General features: G+C 36.8%; 4 protein-coding genes across 4 annotated transcripts; 2 read left to right on the top strand and 2 right to left on the bottom strand.

The window, feature by feature from the left end:
• The first annotated feature begins 4792 nt into the window (after positions 1-4792).
• On the top strand, positions 4793-6093 carry LOC129946830 (alcohol dehydrogenase). The gene is made up of 5 exons (XM_056057179.1): positions 4793-4973; positions 5038-5265; positions 5341-5514; positions 5576-5730; positions 5799-6093. The coding sequence occupies exons 1-5, from the start codon at positions 4881-4883 to the stop codon at positions 5932-5934; spliced, it is 786 nt and encodes a 261-aa protein (XP_055913154.1). The 5' UTR covers positions 4793-4880; the 3' UTR covers positions 5935-6093.
• Positions 6094-12494: 6401 nt separating this feature from the next.
• On the top strand, positions 12495-17800 carry LOC129947360 (double-strand break repair protein MRE11). Its single transcript, XM_056057897.1, has 7 exons — positions 12495-12690; positions 12785-12908; positions 12968-13910; positions 13967-14074; positions 14135-14295; positions 17145-17550; positions 17615-17800. Exons 1-7 carry the CDS (start codon positions 12597-12599, stop codon positions 17723-17725), a joined length of 1947 nt encoding a protein of 648 aa, XP_055913872.1. The 5' UTR covers positions 12495-12596; the 3' UTR covers positions 17726-17800.
• A 334-nt stretch (positions 17801-18134) lies between these two features.
• LOC129947361 (prenylated Rab acceptor protein 1) lies at positions 18135-19244 on the bottom strand. Its single transcript, XM_056057898.1, has 4 exons — positions 19025-19244; positions 18689-18895; positions 18438-18631; positions 18135-18365 (listed from the first exon to the last, which is right to left on the bottom strand). The coding sequence occupies exons 1-4, from the start codon at positions 19099-19101 to the stop codon at positions 18268-18270; spliced, it is 576 nt and encodes a 191-aa protein (XP_055913873.1). The 5' UTR covers positions 19102-19244; the 3' UTR covers positions 18135-18267.
• A 4829-nt stretch (positions 19245-24073) lies between these two features.
• On the bottom strand, positions 24074-25428 carry LOC129945752 (probable tRNA N6-adenosine threonylcarbamoyltransferase). The gene is made up of 4 exons (XM_056055653.1): positions 25209-25428; positions 24663-25142; positions 24404-24603; positions 24074-24346 (listed from the first exon to the last, which is right to left on the bottom strand). Exons 1-4 carry the CDS (start codon positions 25321-25323, stop codon positions 24104-24106), a joined length of 1038 nt encoding a protein of 345 aa, XP_055911628.1. The 5' UTR covers positions 25324-25428; the 3' UTR covers positions 24074-24103.
• Between the last annotated feature and the right edge of the window lie 1217 nt (positions 25429-26645).

The raw sequence follows: 26645 nt of genomic DNA, 5'->3' as shown, positions 1-26645 counted from the left end.
CTTTGAGATATTGGCTTTGATTTACTTTAATCTTTCAAAAAATATTGTTGTCAAAATTCAGTTAAAGTTTGAAAAAAATCAAATTGACAGTTTTTTTTACAAAAAATAAAAACCTAAAAAAAAATGTATAAAAGTTGGTAAAAATTGATTTTCGACTCGAATATCTTTTCAAAAATTGTAGATATTGGCTTTAAACTACTTTTATCTTTCAAAAAATATTGTTGTTAAAATTCAGTAAAATTTAAAAAAAAAATCGAATATACAGTTTTTGTACAAACAATTAAAAACTTAACAGAAATTTAACAAAAGTTGGTAAAAAATGATTTTCGACTCAAATATCTTTTCAAAAATTTTAAATATTGGCTTCAAACTTATTTTATTTCACAGAAAATATTGTTTTCGATATTCAGTAATTTTTATACAAAAATCCAACAGAACTTTTTTTTTATTAAAAATAAAATCTAAAAAAATAGTACTCAAATTTGGTAAAAATTGATACGAGTACATATGGACAAACTTTTAAGCAAGACAAATCGATAGACGGGATGGGAAGTTATCAGTGTGGGTCGCATCCCAGCCTCTTTTTTTACAATAATTTTTGAGTTGAAAATCTCAATGGCTGCGTTTAATCTCAGACAGATTGGGTATCCGCATACCTTTTTGTTAGTGTTTTACGTGTAAAATAACAGCTGATCAAAAACAGCTGAGATGTCAAAAAAGGAATCTAGAGGTATCCAAGAATTTCTGGGGTATGTAGGTATCTGACAGAACAGCTGATTCAACACATGGTTGAATTTCAAGAAACTTAAAAATTGATTTCAGCTTTTGTATTTGTTGGTAAACAAAAAGATACAAAATGTTAGTTGAAGTTTTATCTGTGGATGTTCTGTACATAATAAATGATGAAGAAGATACACATTTGCCTCCGAAATTTAGAAGGTAATTATGATCTATTGTTTTTAACTTCAAAATTGACTTATTTTGTTCTCGTTTTATAGACGACCAATTTGCTAGGTCTTACCTCCAGTCTAGTGTCCAGCATTGTGAAGTTGAAGGAGCTCATCCTGTTCCAGAGGGCTATTAATCGTATAGAATTGATATTGAGCTAAGAGGAAATGTTATATAGATTACAGATTAAGATTATCTCTTATTTATTAAATTATTACGCACCTATCAATTCATCATCGTCCGCCGAATCAGTTGAATTATCCATTAAATGTTTTATCTTACAACAATTTTGACTTCGAAGCTTAAATGTTTCTTTGTTTTTATTTTTTGACAGCTATCTCATCCACTATAGCTATAGCTATCCAACAAGGTGTCTAAAAATCCACCTATCCAATATACCCTATCCAACACGAGATTGAATGCAGCCAATGTTTGTCTCTTTTTTTGGGAACATCTGAACAACAGTGGTGTTGCTGTCAAATTTGGATTACATTTTTTTGCTATATATTTAAGGACGAAAAAAGACCAAGATCAAAAATATGAATTTTTAATCATTTTGCTCAAATCGTGAAAAGGTTTGATAATGGAGTTTTGACAGATTCAAATATAAAATAATTTGATTTATTCTAACAATGGGCATGTTCATACAGTATAAGGGACTTCATTTGGTGTCAAATGCATTCTTGGAACGTAGATTTTGACCAAAAGCAACTATCTAGTTCTTCAAGTGTCATAAACTTTAAAGTCGAAAAATTACTTCATAGACCTCTCATCATCGCGCTAAAACTATCAAAAACATAATTGTTTACAAAACACTCCTTATGCAAGCTACAATACCATCTCGACTTGAATTTCGTATTTTAAGGAAATAATACTTTCTTTTTTCAATTTGACAAGGATAATTTCTAGGAAGGACAAGGAAACATATTACATGAAACATCAAATAGAATTGTGTAGAAAATAAATAAATCACATGATTAATAAAGTTCAGCTTACAGTTAATTGAAACATCATAATAAGCTGTTATTTTGACATAAGTTTACTTTACTTGATAGTTGGGAGATTTTTCTTGACTAACTTTCCAATAAAGTTGCCGTAATTGGAAGGCAATTTTTTGGCAGCTGGCTAATCAGATACTAGAACCGTGCCTTATGTCGTCTGAACCTGCCCAAAGCGTTTATTGGAAGTGCACACCTCCTGTCATTTGGAATACTTAAATTATAAATTCTTTAATCCCCTCATGAATTGTATATGAACCTTTAATATACTTACTTAAGTTACAAAAGCGGATAGCTTCTAATGCCAACAATTAATTTACATGCCTGAACTATTTCACTAAAACCTTTACCTATCACAACATCCGAGATCATGTTGTGCAATATTTCGCTCTGGATAACAAATTATTTTAGACTAATTTATGTGTACAAATTCGCATTTGATCATTTTGCATTAAAACAAATTTAATAAATTTTCTTTGAAGCACATATTAAAAATTAAATAGAACGAAATAATAATGGGTTTTGCATTGAGAGAAGAATGATGTATTTTTATTTGAATTAAAACAAGATCCGATCCAAAATATGTATCGTATATCAAGCAAAGCAAAGCTTCAAAGCCCAAATCCTAGATTCTCGACAGCAAGGAAGGAGTGAAGCACTGATATAAATACTAAAGACTAAATGTACGCGTAGCATGATGGTTAGTGTATTGGACTTGACACCGTATGGTTAGAGGGTCTTTACCTAAAACTGAGCAGGCTTGGCTAAAGCAAGCCATTGTTGTATATACTTTATGATATGCTTAACGGTAGAAAGTTTGTTGTCAAAAGTGGCAATGTAACTTCTACCACAACATTCTCAATTAAAAATGGTCTTCAACAGGGAGCAGTGAATTCGCCGATTCTCTTCAGCATTTACACCAGCGATCTGATAGGTAGTCTTACAAAGGCAATTGCGTACGCCGACGATCTAATTGCGTACAGAACGGCCCGAAAGGTTGAGGTTATTAGAATTCTCTTGCAGCGTGGTTTCGTCAAGATTCAGCGATATTGCGACGACTGGAAACTGAAAATAAATGTCCAGAAGTCGGAGACAATTCTGTTCCGGAATCCGTTGGTTAGGGCCACGAGGGATACGTGCAAGAATTGGCGCAAGATGGTTACCGTTGATCTTCACGGGCAGCCATTAGCGAGCAAAAGTGTAGTGAAGTACCTCGGTATCTGGTTAGAGCAGTATTTATATTTCGACAGACATATAAATGCTGCTCTGACCAGGGCCAGAGGAGCCTTCGCTCTGACAAAACGGCTGTTTTTTAGCAGTCGGCTTGACCCCAGAGTAAAGATAATTTGCTAAATGGCCCTCATACGGCCGATGATCGTTTATGGTTGTCCTGTGTGGTTCAACGTTGCCCCTTCCCAGATGGAGAAGTTTCGGGTATTCGAGCGGCAGTGTTTACGAAGCTGTACCGGCTTATATCGAACAACCGAATCTTCTTATGTGCATTACTATTCCAACGATGTCCTATACAACAGGGCTCGAATCAACAGAATTGACAATTTCGTGATAAAACTCGTTCGAGGTCACATTGCAAGAGCTATGTCTTCGACCAACAATTTAATTTTCGGGGCGTTCTATCCGAACGACGAGTATTTTGAAAGTGCACGCTTGAGCGGCTTCATTCCACGAGAGGCATTCCTCTTTTTAGGCAAATGCGGTCTGATACAGGATAGATTGGCAGTTCCGTTAATCTACCACATCAGACGAAGAACCGTGGATAGGCGACTCCTGTACAATCGGGACATCATGGCACAAGGCGGAGCAGAGCTCCTTCGGTTCAGTAGGGCTGTGTCCGAACGGGACCGAACTGATAGGGTGAAACAGGAGAACCAGTTTTGGTTTGGCACTTGATAGTGGGTAGTCGGGATGGGGTTTTAAGCCTTGGCCGGCTTACATACTTGTTTTATAGTTTAATTTTAAGTAGAATATGCATGATGGCACAGAAAAAAAATACAAAACAGAAAAAAAAATAAAACAGAAATAAAATAGATCTTAGGGCCGAAAGGCATTAGTATTAAGTATTATTGTTTAACTTAGAGTGTCCGTATGGGACCATTAAGTTAGTTGTAAGTTATGGATAATTAGGTTAGTTTTATGAATTTTTGTCTAGCTTTAAGAAAAGTGTATTGGACTGTCATGCCAGTGGTCTTGGGTTCGATGACTGCCTATGCCATCTAAAGTCTTTTCACGGGTACTGCCTCTTGCGAGGAATTGACAAATTATCCAAGAGTAATTATTGTCATTAAAAGTGCTTTTTTCTAATAAGCCGTTCAGTTTGGCTTAAGACTGTAGTTCCCCTCCCACACAGGAATGGCTTAGAGTTGTAAATCACTAGGCTCTAGTTCTCAACGGACTGTTGATAATTTATTTCAGATATAGTACATGGATAACGTGTATATATAGATGGTGGGAGACATAAACTTTACAAAATATTTACATTGTATTTCAGGATTTCAAGTATTAAGCAAGTTTTCTTTAAAAAAAAAAACATTTCTTTCATAATGTGCTACGAAAAATCCCTTACACCTATACAATTTGCATATCCGACCGATTCATTTTAGTAACCAGCTGTGATATGTAACCGTAATTACTTGTACTTTTAACCCATCTGAAATAAGATAGGTGTGTATCGTAATCTCATATTAAACTACAATTGTATATCGTAATACTTTGGAGAAATAATTTTTATTGATTGTATACCACATTGTCTTCAATCTATGATATCAATTTCCATCCCCAATATTATCTCTTCTATATGCAAATGATATAAAATCAAGTGGCACCCATGGCTTCAAGCTAGTACCTGTGCGAGCATCACTCCATTCATATATTTATACTTTCATATTGCTCTAAGAAAATTTCTATTGATCTCGAAAAATGGCTTATGCTGGAAAGAATGCTGTCATAACTGGAGGAGCTGGAGGCATTGGCTTCCAGGTTTGTGTACAACTTTTGAAAAATAGCATTGCGGTAAGTTCTTGATATATTCTCAAATCCAACGGAATGTAAATTTTTATATTTCTCTCTTATGCAGAATGTGGCTCTTATTGATGTTCAAGAAAATCTTGAAAACATTGCCAAACTTCGAGCTGCTCATCCATCCCAAACGATACTTCTTATTAAGATGGATGTGGCCAATAAGCAAGGAATCGATGCTGCATTCGAAGAAATTATAAAAAATTTCGGAAGCATACATTTGTTGGTAAATGTAGCTGGGATATTCAATGATCTTGATGTGGCGAGAACGTTACAAGTTAACCTGGTAAGTTTCTGTACAAAATGATCAAAAATGTAAATAATAATTTAATCTTCAATATTTCATTTAAAAACCTAAAAGGGTGGCATTATAAACTCAACTTTAGCAGGCATGAAGCATATGAGTAAGGAGAATGGCGGACAAGGAGGTTTAGTTGCCAATATGTCTTCAGTAGTTGGATTAGATCCAATGTTTCTATTGCCAGTCTATTCCTCTACAAAACATGCCATTATTGGATTCACTCGGTGTTTAGGAGTAGGATATAAGTTTCTTTAAAAACCAACTTGCTAACAAAATGAGTGCTACTTTTTTTCAGAACGATTATTACTTTCAAAAGACTGGTATCAAATTCATAACACTTTGCCCAGGTGCAACTATAACAGACATGTTCACAAATTTCACAGAAAAAATTCTATTTAGTGATATGGCTGATGAGTCCTACACCATTCTAGATAGACTCAACAAACAAAGGTAAGAAATAAAAAAGCCAAATAAAATAATCTTCATTATATTTAATTAATGGGAAATATTTAAATTAGTGCTGCTGATGTTTCCCGCTGTATTCTTCAAGCTCTTGAAAGGGATGAAAATGGAAAAGTTTACATAATTGAAGGTAAAAAGCTATTTCCAGTTGAAATGACACGCTATTGGAGTGGCATTGAGAATCAACTATAAGAATAATGTGGATTCGAGAATTTCTTTGTAACTTTATTTACTTGCTTCTATGATTGCAGTGTAATGTCTTAAGCTTGCAAAAGTAAACATTTTTATAAGGTATAATAATGGTTTTGTTTATAGTTAAACCATTATAATAAATTTGAGCTTAAAAACTGATTTTTTTTTAATTTGATCACACAAGCAGCATTAGGACATAATTCTAAAAATGCTTGACGACATTTATTACAAAACACAAAAGGTAAATTAAAACAGAACGGGAGTCAACCGCTGACGACGAAACCCCTCCCGGAGAATCCGAAAAACCTAAAAGAGTAGAAATTTTGAAAAGAAAAACAGAAAATGAAAATAATAACGAAGGTACTCAACGGATTGAAGAAAAGATCCATCATAAAAGTCTTCACCAGAGAATGATAGAATATGAAGATGCTAGAAAGAGAATTTTTGGTGATGAAATAGATTTTATAAAAATGAAGAGTAGGAATTATCTGAAGATTAGGAAGCTAAGGGAGAAAAGTGCAATTAAAAGACTGACTAAAAATAAAATTGAAGCTACAATACTGACAATGACGAATGACAATAGGCCATACGCAAAAGTTCAATTAGAGGAAGAGACATTTGAAGGACTGTTAGATAGTGGAGCGTCCGTTACTTGTTTAGGAAAAGGAGCTATGGACTTTATAAGTAGGAAAAATATCAAAATTACAAAAATGAATAATGATATAAGAACAGCTGATGGAAATCAACAGAAGATTGTAGGATGTTTTAGAGCCAATGTTTCATGGGATGGTAAAACACAAAAATTGGAGATCTTGGTTGTTCCTAGTCTTTTACAACCACTATATCTGGGTGTATATTTCTGGAGTTCTTTTAATGTTGCTCCAAATATAATAAGTGAGCTTAACGCTCCAGTAATGACGAAAGTACAGCCAAATTTTCGCGATCTTTGACCAGATCAAGCTAAGCAGTTGGAGGGCATCAAGTTATTGTTCCCCTCCTTTGCAATACTCGGATTGGGTAAAACCAATCTAGAAGAACATGTGATAGAAGTGGATGACGAACAAATTCCCATAAAACAGAGGCACTATCCCATTTCTCCAGTAGTACAGAAACTGATGTACGCTGAACTGGACAGAATGCTGGAGATGGGAGTGATAGAGGAGAGTAACAGTGCTTGGAGTTGTCCGGTTGTTTTAGTGAGAAAAAGTGGGAAAAACAGGCTGTGTCTGGATTCTAGAAAAGTTAATGCCAGAACGAAGAAGTTTGCTTATCCTCTTCCACATATAGAGGGAATTATAAGCAGACTTCAAGATACGAAGTTTATTTCCAGTATTGACTTGAAAGATGCCTTTTGTCAAATTCCTCTGGAGATCAAGTCAAGGGAGAAGACAGCTTTTACGGTCCCTGGGCGACCGTTATACCAATTTGCAGTTATGCCATTTGGGTTGTGTAACACCGCCCAGAGAATGTCTAAGCTAATAGACAAAGTTATTCCTGGTCGTCTTCGACAGAATGTCTTTGTCTATCTCGATGACCTTTTGATTTGTTCTCCAGATTTCAAAACACATATGAAGGTACTGGAGGAAGTTGCTATAGCCTTACGCCAAGCAGGATTGACTATAAATGTAGAGAAAAGCAAATTTTGTTTCAAGGAGATAAAATACTTAGGGTATGTAGTTGGTGACGGATGTATACGAACTGACAAAGACAAAGTATCGGCGGTCGAGGACTTTCCGATACCAAAGACCCCCAAGCAACTCCGTAGGTTCCTAGGTATGACCGGATGGTATAGACGTTTCATACCAAATTACGCAACGATAGCAGCTCCAATGACAGACTGTTCGAAGAAAGGACAGACATTTAAGATGATCGACGAAGCTACAACAGCATTTCAACTACTCAAAACGAGTTTAGTTACTGCTCCCATACTCACGAATCCAGACTTTTCAAAACATTTTTACATACAATGCGACGCTTCAACCTCTGGAGTAGGGAGTGTAATCTTCCAGATGGATGAGGAAAAAAATGAACGACCGATAGCATTCATGTCACAGAAGCTGAATTCTGCACAAAGGAATTACAGCGTTACAGAACTTGAATGCTATGCGGCCATATTGTCTGTGAAAAAGTTCAGGGCCTACGTAGAAGGTTTACCCTTTACTATAATCACCGATCACGCAAGTCTGAAATGGTTGATGACGCAAAAAGATCTAACTGGACGATTGGCCAGATGGATTTTCAAACTACAAGGTTTCGACTTCGTGATCGAACATAGGAAGGGTGTCCAAAATGTAGTCCCTGATACATTCTCACGAGTCCATATGGAGGAGATCACGACCGAAAATTTAGCTCCAGAGGTTGACTTTTGATCATAGTAACATAACGTTATTCCAAGCATACAAAAGTTAAAGTTGAAGTTGCTTGATAAGGGTAAATGGGAGCCGTTTTGGGGGTGAAAGTTAGCTAGTTGCTTTGGTTAATAAAATACAGTCTCTACAGGTCTCTTCCCGAGTGGATGGAAAACTGCATTTGTCCAGCCTGTCCCTAAAAAGGCGAATCCTCCTCTCCCTCAAACTATCGTCCAATTGCACTTACGTCCCTTCTTTCTAAGGTCATGGAAACGCTGATTAATTTTCAGCTTAAGAAATATCTTGAAGAACGGAAGCATCATAATGAGGCAGTATGGCTTTCGTAGCAATAGGTCCACTGGTGTTCTCATGGTTCATCTCACCGAACAGTGGAACAAATCTTTACATCGTTTTGGAGAAAGTAAGATTATTGCACTTGATATTTCAAAAGCATTTGATAGAGTTTGGCACCAAGCTCTCTTATCGAAAATGCGTGCTTTTGGTATTGATGATTCTCTTCTTCGTTGGATTAGAAATCACATTTCTTACCGTTCAATACAAGTTGTATTGGATGGCTTCAAGTCTGAAATTTATAAAATAAATGCTGGTGTACCCCAGGGCTCCGTTTTGTCTCCGACTCTCTTCCTTATATTCATAAACGATCTTTTGTCTGTCACTTCTAATCCATTAAACTGTTTCGCCGACGACAGTACCCTCAGCTTTTCATATTCGTTTCTAGATTCACATCATTGTCCTTCGGATGTGGAATTTAAACGGCAGCGTATGATAAGCTCATTAAATTCTGATCTTGACAGCATTGTCCAATGGGGAATCAAAAACCGTGTAGAATTTAATGCTTTGAAAACTCAATGCTGTCTCCTGTCGTTAAAGCGTAACCCACCCCCGATGCCGCTATCCATGAGCGGCACTTGCATCCAGGAAACTAATCAACTTTCAGTACTCGGTATGAATATCACAGATCACCTCTTATGGAATGATCACATATTCGATATCGGCAAAAATGCTGCCAGGTGCTTAGGATTTCTCCGAAGATGGAAGAAATTTTTCACCCCTTCTGATCTGGCTATAATCTACAAATCTTTTATCCGTCCAAAGCTTGAATATAATTCGCATATCTGGGCAGGTGCCCCCAAAACAAGTTTAAATCTCTTGGATAGAATTCAAAAAAGGGCTTTAAAAATGATAGGCGACCGAACTATAATCGAAACATTTACATCGCTAGAACACTGTCGCAATGTTTCATGTCTTTCGTTATTTTATAGATATTTTTACAAACAATGTTCTGCCGAATTAGCCAGTTGCATTCCACCCCTTAAACAATTCAGCCGTAATACTCGCACTTCTAGGAATGCTCATCACCCTTGAGCTCAATTTCGGGCGTACTGTCAAGTACAGAGATTCTTTCATAAATCGCACATCGAGGATGTGGAATGCTTTGGCCAACTCTGTTTTTCCCTCCCATTTTGATGTTCAGAACTTTAAGACCAATGTGCACCGGTATCTCCTTTTAAATCCTTCCCTATTTTCCTAACGCTCGCACTGTGTTTCAATATAAACATATAAAGGGTACTAATAACCCCTTTAGTGCTTGTGAATATAAAAAAAAAGGTCTAGCTTCTTTTTCGAGATAACAAGGCATTTACATTTCTTCGGATTAAGCGAGAGACCATTGTTTAAAGACCACCTCATAATTCTTTGGAGATCATCGTTCAGATCATTGGCACAGTTTTCTATGAGCCCAAGAGGGCAGCTTTTATAGATTTAAATATCATCAGCATAAAAATGTTTTGAACAATTCAAGATTGTATGTTGTATGTCATTTATGTACATGGAAAATAACAGAGGACCCAAAATCGATCCTTGTGGAACGCCCCGTAGCACAGGACAAAAATTTGATAAGGCAGTCTCTAAGAAGACAGCCTGTTTTCTATCACTAAGATACGATGAAAACAATTTTACAGCAGAAGAAGACATATTGAAACGGTGGCTCATCTTATCAATAAGAATAGAGTGGTCAACCATATTAAATGCCTTGGAGAAGTCCAGTAAGACAAGAAAAGTAACCTGGTCTTCATCGAGTTGCGCTCTAATGTCTTCAACTACTTTCAAAATTGCTGATAATCATTAACTTGCTTATGCATAATTCGTTCGCAGATTTTGAACAAAAAGGGAAGAATTGATATCGGCCTAAATTCCCCACCCGATGAGTTTTCAGGTATTGGAATAATTTTTGCATTTTTCCACTGACAAGGAAAATCACAGGTCAAAACGATTGTATTGATAATGTGAGTTATATACGGAAGCAAAAAAGGTAGTATAGCTTTCATAAAAACCGGGTGTATTCCATCTATACCAACTGCATTAGAGTTTATTGATAAAAAGCTTTCCACGACATTCGTACTTTCTATTCTTTCAAAGAAAAACGGTGTTTCAGTGGTATCTACAGTGCTATTAAACGGGACTCTATTAACATAGGTGATATTAGTATCTGGAATCGATAAGAAATTTAAGTTTAGTTCATTCACATCTATATCACTTTCGCACTTCAATTTCTGCTTGCCTACTCCTAATTCCCGAAGATTATTCCACATCTTTCGCCCATCTACATTAATTTTAAGCTTATTAGAATAGAACTTTGTTTTAGCTATTTTTATCTCACGAACAACTTCTTTTAGTTTATTTTTGTAAGCCTGAAGGTACTCATCTATACGGTAGCGCTTCCATCGCTGGTTAGCATGATTTCTTTGCATTATTAACAAACAAATTTCATTCTTAAACCAAGCATTAACTTTAGGTCTCACCCTACCGGTTGATAAGGGAACATGTGTGTGTAATATGTTATTTATATTACTATGAAGAAAGTCAACTTGAGCATACGGCGAGGTCATACCATAAACAAGCCTCCAAGGAATTGAACGAATGCCAAAGAGGCATAATTTATATTCATGAAGTTACGGTAACTATAAGTTGTATTGTTGGCATGAACGTTAGTATCGAGGTCAAAAGTTAGAAAGATGAGGCCATGTTTTGAAAAAGCAGGAACAGAAATTTGGTCATAAAAGAGTAATTTGTCATTTCTATTTGGTCTATAAACGCTACCTAAGCGAACAAGATCAACTCCTAACATTATGTCTACCAAAAGGTATTCAATAGGACATCCAATGGGTGAAAAACATTTAAGCTTACAATTGAGACCTTCTCTTATATAAATAGCTACACCTCCACCAGTGCGATTTTTCCTATCCGAACGAAAAATTTTATAACATAGAATACCTTACTTGCTTACTTAATATGTCCTCAGACCTGTTAAGTCCGTTGGGAACACCTTAAGGGGAGTAGGGCCTCTGATACGCCTATGCGCCATCGTGTACGGTTTCCAGAGATGGGTTTCAGCTCACTCCAAATTTTGCCTAGTGACGCTAATTTAGCCTAGACTGTCCTGCGTCATGCGCTTCTCGGTCGTCCAGCTCTTCTTCCTTCTTGTGTGAGAGGATTCCACTGCAATGCTTGGCCTGCAATTCTGTCGTTACTTTTCGAAGCGTATGTCCAATACATTCCCACTTACGCCTTCGTATTATAGAGTCTATAGGTTCCTGGACTGTCCTTCTATGAGGTCGTACATAGAATATTAGCTTAAAATTATTATATATATAAGAACACTTAAATAGTTAAGTTGTTTTCGGAGTACAGTTTCCCGGATGTTAAGAAATCTTTTTGACCTATCTTACTGCCATCTCTTGTAGAACATTTATCCAATTTAATACAGCTAGCGCCAATATTTCAATATTCGTGCGTCTGAGCGCATTTGAAAGAAATGTCAAAATTTAAAAAGCAACAGTTGTTTTCTTTAATTAGATTTGTTCAGATTGTTGAGATCTGGAAGAACTCCGACATTAAGAGAACAATGGATTGGAGATGTCAAGACTCAAATTCAATCCATAATCTTTCTCGTGGTTTTATATTTTGACCAAATTCTTTTGAATTTTGTAAATCATTTTAGCATTATATTCAATTATTTAGCAAAACCGAAATATTTTTGAAATCCACAGAGAGTGGATTTACATCAAAAAGACACATGAAGGAAACTAAATTCGACAATCTGCTCTAAGTCCACTGAATCTTCAGAGAAAAGGTATTTTATATTCTCTACACCTGGAGGTCATTGATTAAGACCATAATCTGAACTCGACTATGTATGTGCATTTGTATAAATCAAAGTTCTGTATTCCTTTTATTTCGTCTTAATTTTGATTTCGTTTTTATATTGAATAATTTAAATAAAACATAAATATAATGGCTTCTGAGCAATATGAGAGAGAAAATATTATTAATATAATGCTTGCCACAGACAATCACTTGGGTTATTGCGAAAAGGATCCAATTCGAGGTGAGTCTCAAAATAGTCGCACAAAAAAGCCGGCTGCAATGTTTACCCATCTACTGTGAAAGAAATTCATTCCTTTGTTTATGTTCGAATTTAGGAAACGACAGTTTTATTGCATTCGAAGAAATTCTTGAACTTGCAGTGGAGAAAGACGTTGATTTTATTCTTTTAGGTGGAGATTTATTTCATGATGCTACTCCCAGTCAGAATTCTTTACATAAGTAAGTTGCAAACCATTGTCAAAGCTTTGATGTAACTTTATAATTTCTTGTCATACTAGGTGCATAAAACTTTTACGACAGTATACCCTTGGCGACCGACCAATATCCATTGAGTTCCTATCTGATCAATCGTTAGCATTTCATGATGCTCTTAATCAGACGGTCAATTACGAAGACCCTAATGTTAATGTATCCATTCCAGTATTCTCGATTCATGGCAATCACGATGATCCCATTGGTTTTGGCAACCTCAGTGCCCTTAATATCTTAGCTACCACAGGTCTCATCAACTACTTTGGTCGCTGGACCGATCTCAGCCAAGTTGATATTAATCCCATTCTTCTGCGAAAAGGAGAAACACAAATCGCTCTCTATGGCCTTTCTCACATCCACGATAATCGTTTGTGTCGACTCTTTCAAGCTGGCAAAATTCTAATGGAACAACCTGATGAATCCACTGGAGAATGGTTCAATCTCATGGTAATCCATCAAAATCGTGTCGATCGAGGTAGGAAAAATCACATTCCCGAAGAGGCTCTTCCGGATTTCTTGGATTTGATTCTTTGGGGTCATGAACATGATTGTCGGGTTGAACCAGAAGTTAACTTGAAAAAAAACTTCTATGTCACCCAACCGGGGTCATCGGTAGCGACATCATTGGCAGAGGGTGAATCCTTACCGAAAAATGTAGGAATTCTACAAGTTCTTAACAAACAATTCCAAATTAAACCTGTACCTCTGAAAACTGTGCGCCCTTTTATCTTCGAGTCGATCACGTTGAGTGAATTTTCCGATGACTATGGATTCGATCAAGCTGACGCCGCTGAAAGAGTACAAAATTTAGCCAAAGAGAAAATGGAGGAGATGATTAAACGTGCCGAAGAACGCCTAACGGATCATCCAAATCAACCAAAATTACCTCTGATTCGATTGCGTATCATTTACAATGATGAAGTACAGATGTTCAATGCCATTCGATTTGGGCAGCAGTACAATGAGAGGGTATTTCTCTTGAAACATATATAAGATTATTAACTTGTTTCATTTCTATTGGATAGATTGCTAATCCAGCTGATGCAGTTGTTTTCAAAAAGCTTATCAAGAAAACTAAGTCCGAGACCAAAGACTTCGACAAGAATGTCATGTCCGATGCATTCAAAATGGAGGTAAGTTTGTTTCTTCTTGGATTGGGTTACCTTAATTTTTTACATTATTTGTTCGTATAGCAAAACGAGAATGAAACAAAAGTTGAGGATGTTGTTGATCGTTACTTTGATGAGGTCGATGAAGATAAGAAACTGCAAGTAATTAGTTCGAAAGTCCTGTCTGAGATGTGTTACAGGATGGTTGAGAAAAATGATGCCAATGCCGCAGATGCTATTCTTCAGTAAGTACTTCTTAAAAAAATATTTATATTTGTACACTGAACAACCATAGATAAATGTTGTATCTAGTTTAGGGTGAAGTTTTTCTGTACCATTATTTAAAGACCATTATATCTTTGAGTCGTCACTTTTTAGGCGTTAAGTTGTCATTTGTGTTGCTTATTTATAGTTAGCAGAATATTGGATAGAATACGAATTCTTTAATAATGATCTCTTAAACTTTGTCACATAAATATATAGTTAGCAGCTAATAAGAAAAGCATTAGGCTTGTTCGTCTATTCTTAGGCAAACAGGTTCTTCATGAACAACTCGGGTCAGGTATTAGATTAACTACTCTGAAAATACACTTCCGACGACGGATTCAGGCTCATAGATTTTGCTGCACGGCGAAACTTCATGGTAGCCAGTACGCGTTTTCCACACCTCAACATCCACAAAGGAACTTGGAGTTCTCCAGATCAATCTACCGTCAACCAGATTGACCATATTGCTATCAACGCCAGGCACGCTTCCAGCATCATGGATGTCCGAATTTTCCGTGGAGCTAACATCGACTCGAACCACTACCTCGTTGTAGCCAAGGTAGCACTTCGGGTTTCCGGACTCAAGGCAAGGCAGAAGGTACAACGGTTAACGGCTACAATCGCAAGAGATCGCCAAATACTTTTCCGACCGCGTTACCAGTGCCAACATTGTCAAGATGCAATCAAAGAACCCGCCTCTGATGTGCTGGGTTTCAAGCAGCCACCAACAAGGAAACCCTGGTTTGATGAGGAATGTCGGCAGGAAAATGCAGCCACACAACAGGCACGCAAAGCGGCGCTGCATAAAAGCACGAGAGCTGCTCATGAGCTCTATTAGCAGAAGAGGCGAGAGGAACGCCGACTTCTCAAAAGGAAACAGAGAAGGCATGAGAAGCGTGCGGTCGAAGATGTTGAGAGGTTTAAAATGAGGAATGAAGTTCGAAAGTTTTATGAACAGGTAAAACGAAATTCACAGGTACATAATCCTAGAACAGAAGACTGCAGAGACGAAAGTGGAAACATCATAGTGAAACCGCAGTCAATGCTGAGGACATGGAAGGACCACTTCTGCAGACTGTATAACGGTGACGACGAACCGAATTCCGCTGTCAGGCAGGATGATCCATTCAACATAGACGACAAAAGCCAACAATCTCGTCCTCCCGACTTAGACGAAGTAAAGATTGCTATATCTAGCTGAAGTCTAATAAAGCCGCTGGAGCGGATGGCTTGAATGCCGAGCTCTTTAAAGCAGCTGGAAATAAGTTGGTTAGGAGCATGCACCAACTTATCTGTAAGATATGGTCGGAAAAAAGCATGCCCGATGAATGAAACCTCAGTTTTGTTTGCCCGATCCTGAAAAAAGAAGACCCTCTAAACTGCAACAACTATAGGGGAATCAGTCTACTTAACATCGCCTATAAAATCTTTTCTGCCGTAATATGTGAACTTCTAAAGCCCATCGTCAACAGCCTGATAGGTCCTTCTCAGAGCGGTTTTAGACCAGGAAAGTCCACAGTGGATCAAATATTCACATTACGACAGATCCTGGAAAAAACCCAAGAACACCAAATCGACACCCACTACCTTTCCATCGATTTCAAGGCCGCATAGGACAGCATCTACAGGGATGAGCTGTATAGAGCTATTTCTAGTTTCGGCATCCCTGCCAAACTCATCCGTTTGTGTAGGATGACCATGGAGAATACACGCTGCTTCATAAGGGTTCGAAACAACTTAACAAAATCTTTCGATGTCAAAAAAAGGTTTTAGACAACGATATACGCTGTCATGCGATATTTTTTACATCGTACTTGAAAGAATAGTGCAAAGCTCACACGTCAACCCTAGAGGCAATAACTTTCAAAAGTCTGTCCAATTACCAGCATATGCTGATGACATTGACATAATCGAAAGAATTCAGCGTGATGTCAATGGGGCCTTTGTAAGAATTGAGGCAGAGGCGGCAAAAATAGGTTCAACGGTTAATGAGGGCAAACAAAGTACACGCTGTCGTCAACAAAGGACATACAACACCGACGTCTTTGTCAAAACGTCACCATCGACAGACGTGACTTTGAGGTAGTCAAGGACTTCGTCTACCTAGGCTCCGCTGTAAACGCAGAAAACAACACCAGCAGCGCTGAGATCAAACGCAGAATAACTCTTGCTAACCGCTGTTTCTTTGGGCTAAGAAAGCAATTGAGTGGTAAAGTCCTCGCTCGAGAGACCAAAGTGTCACTATATAAAACCTTTATAATCCCCGTCCTGCTATACGGTGCAGAATCATGGACTATAACAAAAGCGGATGAAAGCACCTTGTGTCGTTTCGAGAGAAAAGTTCTTCGTGTGATTTACGGTCCCGTATGCATAGAAGGGGAGTGGAGGAGACGATTAAACAACGCTTAGACTTAGCCAGAAGGTTAAAAGTCCAACGACCAAGGTGGCTGGGTCACGTAGAGCGCATGGAAACCAATGCTCCGGCCCAGAAAGTCTTCGAATCCGATTATAAAATTTGAAGGATTACTAATTTGGACCTTGAACTTTATCTATTTCAGCCCTAAACAAAGCCTAGAATTTGAGAAACGATAAAATCGGATTTGCAAAGTTTTTCAAAATATCAAAATATAAAATCCCAGAGTAGTGTCGCTGAAAACTGCGGTTGGTTGTTAGTTGATCAGAATTGTGTTTGGTGGTTAACGGTAACTCCTTGTAAACCAAAAATTGGTTAATCCTCCAAACAAACAAAACATTGTCTATATTTATTTTTTACTCAAGTATTTTCCTAGCCAGGGTGCACTAAAAAAAACTTTTTACTTTTCAACAGATTATACCAAGAACTGGCTGTCGATCACCTAATGTCTAAACTTCCGAGTGAAGAAGCCATTGACGACGAACTGAAATTATTTCGCGACAATGGAGCTGAAAACCACGAGAAAATAATAAAATTACTCGAAGAGCGTGGCACAACTAAAAAAGTTAGAAATGAAGAAGTCGATTCGTTATTTGGCTTGTCAACAGATAAATTATCTGAAAAGAAAGCACCTGCTTCCCGCAAAACTAAAACAACAATTGAAGACATTGATGATGATGATATAAGCACACCCCCTACACCCACTAAACCAACAACACGAGGCCGAGGACGTGGCAGAGGAGCAGCTCGTGGAAGTAGGGCTCGGGGGGCAAGTACATCGGGAAGAGTTATGCCTCAATTGGATATATCTGTAGGATCGGTAAGAAAACGAAAGATATTTTTTTAGAAATATGAATTTTTGAAAACATTTTGAATGTTTCCAGAAAACCAATACAAGTACAAGGCAACCAACATTGCTTGATGCCATGAATCAGAAGTCATCTAGAACACGAGCTCCACCCAAAGTAGTTTATGAGATTTCAGATTCTGATTAAATTATGTTTTTTTTTTGTATTCGTTTTGTTATTTGTTTTTAATAAAAAGTTGTCATTCCATTAACAGAAAAATAAGCAAGTTGTTTCTATAAACGATCTATGATTGATTTTGTGCAGAATGCACCATAGCCTTAGTAAGATTGTGCTGTATTCCTGTGTCTTGTAGCTAAGTTGATCGTAAGCAAGACAACAAGTCGGACCGATAAGCCATTGTTCATTTTTTACTTTTGTTTTTCTTAAAACAGTTTCGCTTTGTTTCTTGACCCCATTCAAAAAAAATGTTAGATAAAAATATTAACACCCATTTTTAGAACAAACAAATATAATACGCAGTTAGCTGTCGATAAAAAGCCACCACATTTTGTATACCGACACCCTGTGTACCACAAATCCAGAAAACACTTTAAACTTGATTTATCGTTAAATATGTTTTATTTTTGTGTTAATGCTACAGTTAAAATTTGCTTGATAGTGTAAATAATATACAGATTCATAGAATATACATTGGTAAAGGGTTTAAAAAGAAACAATAATAAATAAGCTTAAACAACTTCCGATAAGAAACCCTCTGTGTCTTCGGTAACAATCGCGTCAATGTTGTAGAATATTGCGTGTAGAGAAATTACAAAACATGAAGCTCCTTTAAGAAAACAAAGACAAAGAAAAAATCGTTTTTTTTAATCGAAAATGATATCCAAAAAGAAAAACCCACCTAATGTCCAAAACATAAGTCCACCAGCTCCTGCCAAATAAAGAACAGGCATAGAAGCAAGACTTATAATTATATATTGTTGTTTCGTTGTTAGAGTTCTATCAAACAATGTAAATTGTGTTGCCGCTTTTCGCACTCTATGGCAAATATAAGCAGATGCAGCTAGAACAATAAGAACCAACGGCGAGGTGATTCTGTAAGAATAGAATTTATAAAATTTAAACCTTGACATCATGTTTCTATAGCCTCACAAGCAGTATATCATCAAAATGATAAAAATCAGTATGTAGTTGCTTTGAAAATAGGATAGATTCCGTATGAAGCGCGTCGACAGACGTGGCATACTAGCCACTGTCTTGAAATTCTGTGTATGCAAGAATTCCGACCATGGTCTTATCGATTTACGTATCGACTGTATTACCTCTCCAATGCTTGGAACTTTGCTGAATTGTGTAAAACTATTTGCAAATAGAAAACAAAATGCGATTTAGTTATTATTAAATGTTTTTTCAATTACACAGATGATGACTCAAGTTCTAGTATGCATTTGACTCGAGTATAATTGTTTGCCAAATTACATGGATTACCTTGAAAAGTCAATTTGTGATTTGGAATCCTCACTGGGAACATTCATGTCACCGCTCATATCAACTTTTGTGTCCATTCTTTGTGATGTTTGTTGTTAACGGAAAAATAGTCAAAAAACTTATCAATATTATTTATTTATATCGAATTTTTTGTAAAGTTTGTGTATTTACAAATCGAAGTCGTAGGAATTTGAGTTGAGTTGAGTTGTCAAATTTCTTATGAACAGCAGAGCCGGTGACAGATAAGAAAACAGAGATGTTATAGAGTAGGAGTGGATTATTTTTATGTGTTGAAAAATTTACTTCTGTGGTTCTTTGAAAACAAGATTGTTGTTTTATTTTGCTTTAGGTTCCAATTTAAGTTTTCGGAGTAGACTGTGCCTGATTTGATAACTCCGGGTCCACATGCTTATTACGAGGATTTTGGAAACTGATGAGTAGTCAGCGAAGAGAACATGACAATTTGACATTTCTACCATAATACGAATTTCAAAAATCACTCCGAATCCATTCGAAAGTCATTGATTGGATTTTGTAACTGGCATGTTTTTTTTTATAATAAACACACACTCAAGGGGATGTTACTACCCTTATTATGCAGAGGCACAGTGTGAGCACTAGGAAGAGGAGAGAGGTTTTAAAAGGAGATGTCGGTGCACATTGGTTTTGAATTCCTGAATGTTGCAATGACTAGGAAAGACAGAGTGTGGTAAGGCATTCCACATTCGCGTAGTACGGCTAAAGAACGAATCTCAGTATTTGATAGTACGGCCGAAGTTGGGCTCGAGGGAATACTGATGGGCATTCCTAGAAGCGCGAGTATTACGGTTGAACTGTTTAAGGAGAGAAATGCAACTGGCTATTTCACTAGAGCATAAGCCGTTAAAATAACGATAAAAAAGGGTCAGACAAGAGACCTTACGGCGATGTTCCAGCGAAGTAAATTTACTTATGATGATGTTATCATCTATCAATATAAATGCTCTACGTTCAATACTATCCAAGAGGCTTAAGTAAGTTTCAGGAGCACCAGCCCAGAGATGGGAGTTATACTCAAGCTTTGGACGTATGTAAGTCTTGTAGATAATAGCCAGATCAGAAGAGGTGAAATATTTCTTGCATCGCTTAAGAAAACCCAAACACCTTGCGGCATTTTTGGCGACATCGCGTATGTGATCATTCCACAAGAGGTGATTTTTGACACACATACCGAGAATATCGAGCTGTTCAGTTTCATTGATGCAAGTGCCATCCATGGATAATGGCAAAGGGGGTATATCACGCTTTAACAATACAAGACAGCATTGGGTTTTCGAAGCATTAAATTCCACGCGGTTGTTTTTTAATCCCCATTGAAGAATGCTGTTTAGGTCGGAATTTAATGAGGTTATCATATTTTGTCGATGCAGTTCCACATCCGAAGAAGAGGGATGTGAATCTGAAAACGAATATGAAAAGCTAAGAGCACTATCGTCAGCGAAACAATGCATTGGAAGAGTGTTTTAGATAAAACAGAGCCCTGGGGCACACCAGCATTTATTTTATGGTTTTCAGACTTGAATCCATCCAATACTACTTGTATTGAACGATCCGCAAGGTAATTACTTATCCAATGAAACAGGGATTCATGAAAACCGAAAGCACGCATTTTCGATAGGAGAGCCTGATGCCAAACCCTATAAAATGCTTTTGAAATATCAAGTGCAATAATCTTACTTTCTCCACCACGATGTAAAGATTTGCTCCACTGTTCGGTGAGATGAACCATGAGATCACCAGTGGACTTATTGCTACGAAAGCCGTATTGTCGGTCATTAAGAAGCTTTCGATCTTCAAGATCTGCAAAAAATATTGGTCCCATAGATTCACTTACTGGCTCAAGTACAGGCGGAGTCATGACACTCACTGGCAGCGTAGAATTGGCGACGAACTGCCTAGCAAAGAGATTTTCTTTCTCTAAAGAGATAACAAAAGGAGTGTCATGAACAACGAGCGTAGGAACCGAAGAAGAGGAAGAATTGCTCATGTTTTTTACAAATGACCAAACATTTTTACTGCCTTTGGGACATTGCAGTATTTTTTGCCGTAACTTTTGGTCATGACAAATTTGGTCCGTCGAATATGGGCGTTGCTGGCCTTAATGGCTTGTTTGAACTTTTTACGGCTTTCTTCAGTACTGTTGGCTTTATAGCAACGGAAACTTAACTCTTTGGCCCTAATAACTTCTTTACAGCTCGCATCGAACCATGCGTTTTCCTTGGGTCTGATACTTTTAAGAATTAAACTTGTGATCATATCATCGCTGGCGTCAACGTCACTATCGAGGAAACATAGTGACCAGTTAAAGATCCTGAAGTAATTATTGAGACCGTCCCAGTTGGCTTTCTCGAATTGCCAAATGGTTCTCTTAGGAGCTCTTTCTTTAATTGAACAGTTTTGACACGAGAAATTTGCTGATATAATACAATGGTCAGATGTGCCTAGAGGCGATAGAACACTAACAGTGTACTGATCGGGGTCAGAGGTAAGAAACAAGTCAAGAGGGTTTTTTGTTCGACCTTCAAAGTCTGATATTCGGGTGGGCTCGTTGACTAGCTGAGCTAGGTGGTTCAACTCAGCAACACTCCATCGGGTGTTGTCTGGTCGAATGTTGAAGCCATGAAGAATTGTGTACATTGAAATCGCCCGTAACAACGATTTCAGTGCGAGGACAGGACGAAACAATTCTTTGGATGAAAAGACAAAGCATCAAATTCACGACAAGTTGATACTCTATCCAAATTTGGGCTTCGATAAAGGAAGTAGTAGTGAATGATTTGCTTATTTACGTAGAATTTAAACCACATATAATTAAAAAAGGAATTAGTGCAAAGGCCATATTGTGATAAGAGCTGATAAGCAACATCATTCCTAATGTATAGGGCGAGGCCATGGTGGGAAAAGAATAAAGGCACCAAGCTATACCCATGAATAAAAAATTCAGCAGGATCGGAATCCTCACCTACTTGGGTTTTACTTAGTGCCAAAACGGCTGGCCTGTATAAAACAGTATGGCGGTATGCCAACAAAAAATTTGCCTTTAGCCCACAAATATTACAATAATCTACTCTGAATTGTCCAGTCATAGCAACATAAAAAAGCCTACACTTCCGAGTGAAGAATCCATTGACGATGAAGTTAAATTATTTCAAGACAATGGAGCTGAAATTCACGAGAAAATACTTAAACAACTTGAAGATCGTGCCACTCCTAAAAATACCCGAGAAGTGTATTTGGGTTTGTTAAGAGATGAGATGATGGGTATAATTTCAAAACTCTTCTATTTCACTTTTTTTTTTTAAATGAGTTAAGAAGAAAGAAACAAAAATGGCTAAATCCTCTTCCTTTTTTGTTGTTTATAAACGACATTCCTGATATGTTTTTAAATTCAAAGTGCTTGATGTACGCAGATGATCTTAAGGTATTTCGTTGTATAAAATCTTAACATGATTATTTTCTTCTGCAACAAGATCTTGATCTTTTATCGGACTGGAGTTTAGCTAACTGTTTACATTTGAACATTTGCAAATGCCAAAGCCTAACGTTTTCTCGAAACCGTTGTCCAATTAATTTTATCTATAAAATCAATCATATGCCATTGTCCGTTATAACCTTTAAAAAAGATCTTGGTGTGATTTTTGACAAAAAACTTGACTTTGTAAAGCATATAGATTTTTTAGTTGCTTAAGGCAGTTCAATGTTAGCTTTCATATTGCTAAGCTTAAAGGAGTTTTCCGATCCACACCCCTTAAAGTGTTTATATTTTCACTTTTTAAGGTCTAATCTTGAATACTGCAGTGTACTCTGGAATCCTTCATATTTTCTTCATTCATTTAGAATCGAAAAGATCCAAAAACGATTTACGAGAGTTGTAGTGAAAAGACTTTAATGGGACATAGATCTTCCTACCTATGAAAGGAGGTGAAAGCTACTTGGAATTTTGCCATTTAACGAATCGCAAAAATATCTTACACTGAGGAGAGGCACCAAGGGAGAAGCGTGATGGTGACCGGAGGTCTGGTACGTTGTCTGAACACCGCGACTCAGTTAAGTAATTCATTAAACGATTCCATATCCATGAAGTTCATTATTGCCAAGGAAGATCATACAGGCAATATTTGAGTGGAGATTTGTCGATAGATAAAATGCACACCCTCTACCAAGAGGAGTCAGTAACGTCTCTTAAAGTCAAAAAGTCTTTTTTCCGAAATGTGCTCAACACTTTTTTCAATATTGGGTTTAAGGCTCCCGCTACAGATATTCGCTCCACCAGTACATCGTTGAAAGAACGCATCAAAGTTGCTCAAAATGCAGATGTCAAAAACCAACTTATGATAGAGTTCAGGGTCCACAAAAAGCATGGAGTTGCCTTTTTCAGATGGCAAAAGAAGAAAAGCCTGAACTTTTGATAATGTCTTTTGACTGCCAAAAAAATATGCCATTGCCAAAAATTCCGGATTAAGCCGCTTATTCCAAATTAAATTGAATTTTTATAATTTTTAGATTCATCTTATAGGTTCAAAACCAAAAGAAATAGATAAAGATCATTCTAAACTTCAAATTTAGCCTTTCGACCAATCGCTATGTCATTTTAGCAGATTTTAACAGTTTTTTTCGTTTTACTTAAAATTCTCAAAATTGAAAAAGAAGAGTTTTGAAATTATACCCCTCAGATGTCTGGAAAGAAAACATCTGCATTCGTAAAACTTAAAAATCAACTGAAACCATTCGAGTTGAGGATAAAACAAGTTAACCTTCTAAATCCACAATCTTGAGGAAGTAGGTCTCGATGGACAAGTACATACACCTAGAATGAATCTTTAGGATTAGTATTAAAATAAGGTCAATACTGTTTAAATACTTCCAGAACCTTTATACAAGTACAAGGTGACTAACTTAACTTGATGCCATTAATCAAAAATCATCGAGATACAAGCAGCATTGAAAGTCGTTTATGAGAAACCAGATTCTGATTTAACTTTGTTTTGTTTTTTATTCGTTTTTCAATAAAAAGTTTTCATTTATCTATTAAAAAAAGATCTAGTCGTTTCTCCAAGTAACCTCCACTTCGTCTGTTCGGAACCTTTGCGTAACCGAAGAGTCTTCAAATTCCATCCGAGCCCCAGAGCGAAACTCTTCAGCTCCAGCATGAGCAATCATCAGACCATTATCGATGCAGTATCTCTCGTCGATGGCAAAGAGTTTGCCATTTCTTTCTTTGCACATGATTTCCATCATCTCCTGAAGACGTAGGTTACAACCTACACCGCCAACTATAAGAACCTAAAAACACATAATTTAATTCTAAATTGAATTTGGTAACACTTTCACTTTACTTACTTCATTTGAGCCGCAATGCGCCATGGCTCTTTCAGTGATTTCCACTAACATGGCAAAGATTGTCTCTTGGAGGGAAAAGCAGAGATCCTCTTTTGTGTACTCCTCTTCGGGGTCTTCTTTTTTCCGTTTGTTCTTTCGGCGACTAGGATCGGCTATATCTTCAATATTTGACAAGATTCCTGAGAAGCTTACATCCATCCCTTAAACTAGAAATTTAATTAAGGAACTCGAGGACATGTCATCAGAAAATTATAGTTACCTTTTACTACATACGGCAGCTTAATAAACTTTTTCCCTTTCTTTGCCAACTGTTCGATATTGTAGCCCGGACTTGGATCATTTGAAAGTTTGATTATGCGTGCAAATTTGTCCAAACAATTGCCTACAGCAATGTCAATAGTTTCGCCGAAGATTCGATACCTTTTGTTGGAGTAGGCTATTACCTGTGTATTTCCACCACTAACATACAACACAATTGGATTCTGTGCTTTGGTAATTAAACGCCCCATTTCAATATGACCGATGCAGTGATTGACTCCCAGGATTGGTTTCTTCCAGATCAAAGACAGTGTGCGAGCGGTGAGAGCACCAACATGCAGGCAAGCTCCCATGCCGGGTCCTTTGGTATAACAAATAACATCGATTTCGGAGGGATCTATCTTTGCTTCGGCCAGAGCTGCTTTGACGAGGCCGGTTATGTTTTGTCGATGATGTGTCGCAGTTTCCCGGGGTTGAAAACCTTACAACAAAAAAAAACAGAACCTTTAGTTAATTCATAATAAGCAAGATAAATGAGGCAATGCACCTTCGCCGGGTGGTGTTATGTATGTTTTTCGAACATTCGCCAATACTTCACCATCTTTTATTATTCCTACACCAACTTTGTTGGCACTGCTTTCAATTCCCAAGGAACAAACCATTATAAGAATGTTTGTTAAAAATAATTATAACTTAAAAAATAGTTAACAGAAGTGGGTAAATACAAAAATTATCACTCAACCACGATTTATGACATTGACAGCTGATATATCTGTCATGTGCTTAATGGTAGAGTTCAGGATACTATTTAAGCATTACATTTATTCGTTCAGCGCTATACTAAAAAACATGGATTAATAATGTATATATGGTATTTTGAACTTAAAGCATGTACACAGTTAATTTATAAAACAACTTTTTTTAAAAGAATATATTTATTAAAAAATATCAAAACAAAATAATTTACAATGGATTGTCGAACGACCAAATAGAAAATAGATCTACTTTTGCTTAAGCCTGACGTTGTTCTGACATTCACAATAGTTAATAGGGAGTCCATAAACTGTACTTGATGGTATTTTTTTATTTAAATATAATTAGGGTCAGCACCACAATTTAAAGATAAAGTCACAATATATTGAAATTTGTATTTTTTTTTCTAATCTTTTTGCAACACTGAAGTAAGTTTAATAATTCCTATTTTTTCACTCCAGAAGGGTTCTTTTTTTCAAAAAAGTCCATTTAATAAAAATAAAAACATATGTGTATAGGAAAAATTAGGTTTTCCTTCGGCTTTTTTAGTCACTTTGATCGTGGCAATGAAACAAGGTTGTTACATTAACTTTTCCCGACGTTTCGGCAGGGGTTGCTGCCTTCCTCAGGGGAACTTTATTAAACATGAAATATAAAACACATAGTACAATATTGTGGACAACAAGAATAAGAAAAAACTTACAATTTAACAATTAAATTTTAAAACAGTGTAAAAAAACACTTCTAATTAAGAAGTTCAGTCTATAACTACAAAAAAAAAAACAAAGAGGAAACTCTTATGAGGAAACAAGTGAGCAATATACAGATGATATACTCTGTGGACAACTGAAGTTCCGGGGACGGGTGAATGGGTTCACGACATGAACCAACAAGAACTACAAGTTCGCTTGTCTGCAGCTATCCTCTTAGTTCACTTTAACTGGTACAAATAATTCACGAAGCTGATTTTGTAGAAAATATATCAAAGAATCAACAACAAACAAAACTGTTACAATAAAAATTCATTTTATTTAAAACATTATCTTCTTCGTGATTGAATATAAGAATGAAACAACAACAACTTGTGTGTGCTACCACCAAGTTCATAGGCTGGAGTTATAGCTATTTCACGGGGGCCAACCCGATCATCAGACTCCTTCTTCTTTTTTTCACAACAAATTCAATCCAAAATACTGAGCTCATGACTATTGCTTCTGTTAGCGAAATGTGC

This window comes from Eupeodes corollae, chromosome 2, assembly GCF_945859685.1.
Source record: "Eupeodes corollae chromosome 2, idEupCoro1.1, whole genome shotgun sequence".
Lineage (NCBI taxonomy): Eukaryota > Metazoa > Arthropoda > Insecta > Diptera > Syrphidae > Eupeodes > Eupeodes corollae.
This window is presented reverse-complemented; position numbering and strand designations above follow the sequence as displayed.

What these genes read in the sequence shown, in the direction of transcription:
- LOC129946830 (XM_056057179.1), top strand. Translation starts at nt 4,881, where the DNA reads ATGGCTTATGCTGGAAAGAATGCTGTCATAACTGGAGGAGCTGGAGGC. An exon ending in GATTCACTCGGTGTTTAGGA is followed by an intron (nt 5,515 to 5,575) that starts GTAGGATATAAG and finishes ACTTTTTTTCAG; the next exon opens with AACGATTATTACTTTCAAAA. An exon ending in GATAGACTCAACAAACAAAG is followed by an intron (nt 5,731 to 5,798) that starts GTAAGAAATAAA and finishes TATTTAAATTAG; the next exon opens with TGCTGCTGATGTTTCCCGCT.
- LOC129947360 (XM_056057897.1), top strand. Translation starts at nt 12,597, where the DNA reads ATGGCTTCTGAGCAATATGAGAGAGAAAATATTATTAATATAATGCTT. An exon ending in GGCAGCAGTACAATGAGAGG is followed by an intron (nt 13,911 to 13,966) that starts GTATTTCTCTTG and finishes TCTATTGGATAG; the next exon opens with ATTGCTAATCCAGCTGATGC. An exon ending in GCCGCAGATGCTATTCTTCA is followed by an intron (nt 14,296 to 17,144) that starts GTAAGTACTTCT and finishes ACTTTTCAACAG; the next exon opens with ATTATACCAAGAACTGGCTG.
- LOC129947361 (XM_056057898.1), bottom strand. Translation starts at nt 19,101, where the DNA reads ATGGACACAAAAGTTGATATGAGCGGTGACATGAATGTTCCCAGTGAG. An exon ending in TCACAAATTGACTTTTCAAG is followed by an intron (nt 18,896 to 19,024) that starts GTAATCCATGTA and finishes ATTTGCAAATAG; the next exon opens with TTTTACACAATTCAGCAAAG. An exon ending in ACTTATGTTTTGGACATTAG is followed by an intron (nt 18,366 to 18,437) that starts GTGGGTTTTTCT and finishes GTTTTCTTAAAG; the next exon opens with GAGCTTCATGTTTTGTAATT.
- LOC129945752 (XM_056055653.1), bottom strand. Translation starts at nt 25,323, where the DNA reads ATGGTTTGTTCCTTGGGAATTGAAAGCAGTGCCAACAAAGTTGGTGTA. An exon ending in CATAACACCACCCGGCGAAG is followed by an intron (nt 25,143 to 25,208) that starts GTGCATTGCCTC and finishes TTTTGTTGTAAG; the next exon opens with GTTTTCAACCCCGGGAAACT. An exon ending in GCTGCCGTATGTAGTAAAAG is followed by an intron (nt 24,604 to 24,662) that starts GTAACTATAATT and finishes TTCTAGTTTAAG; the next exon opens with GGATGGATGTAAGCTTCTCA.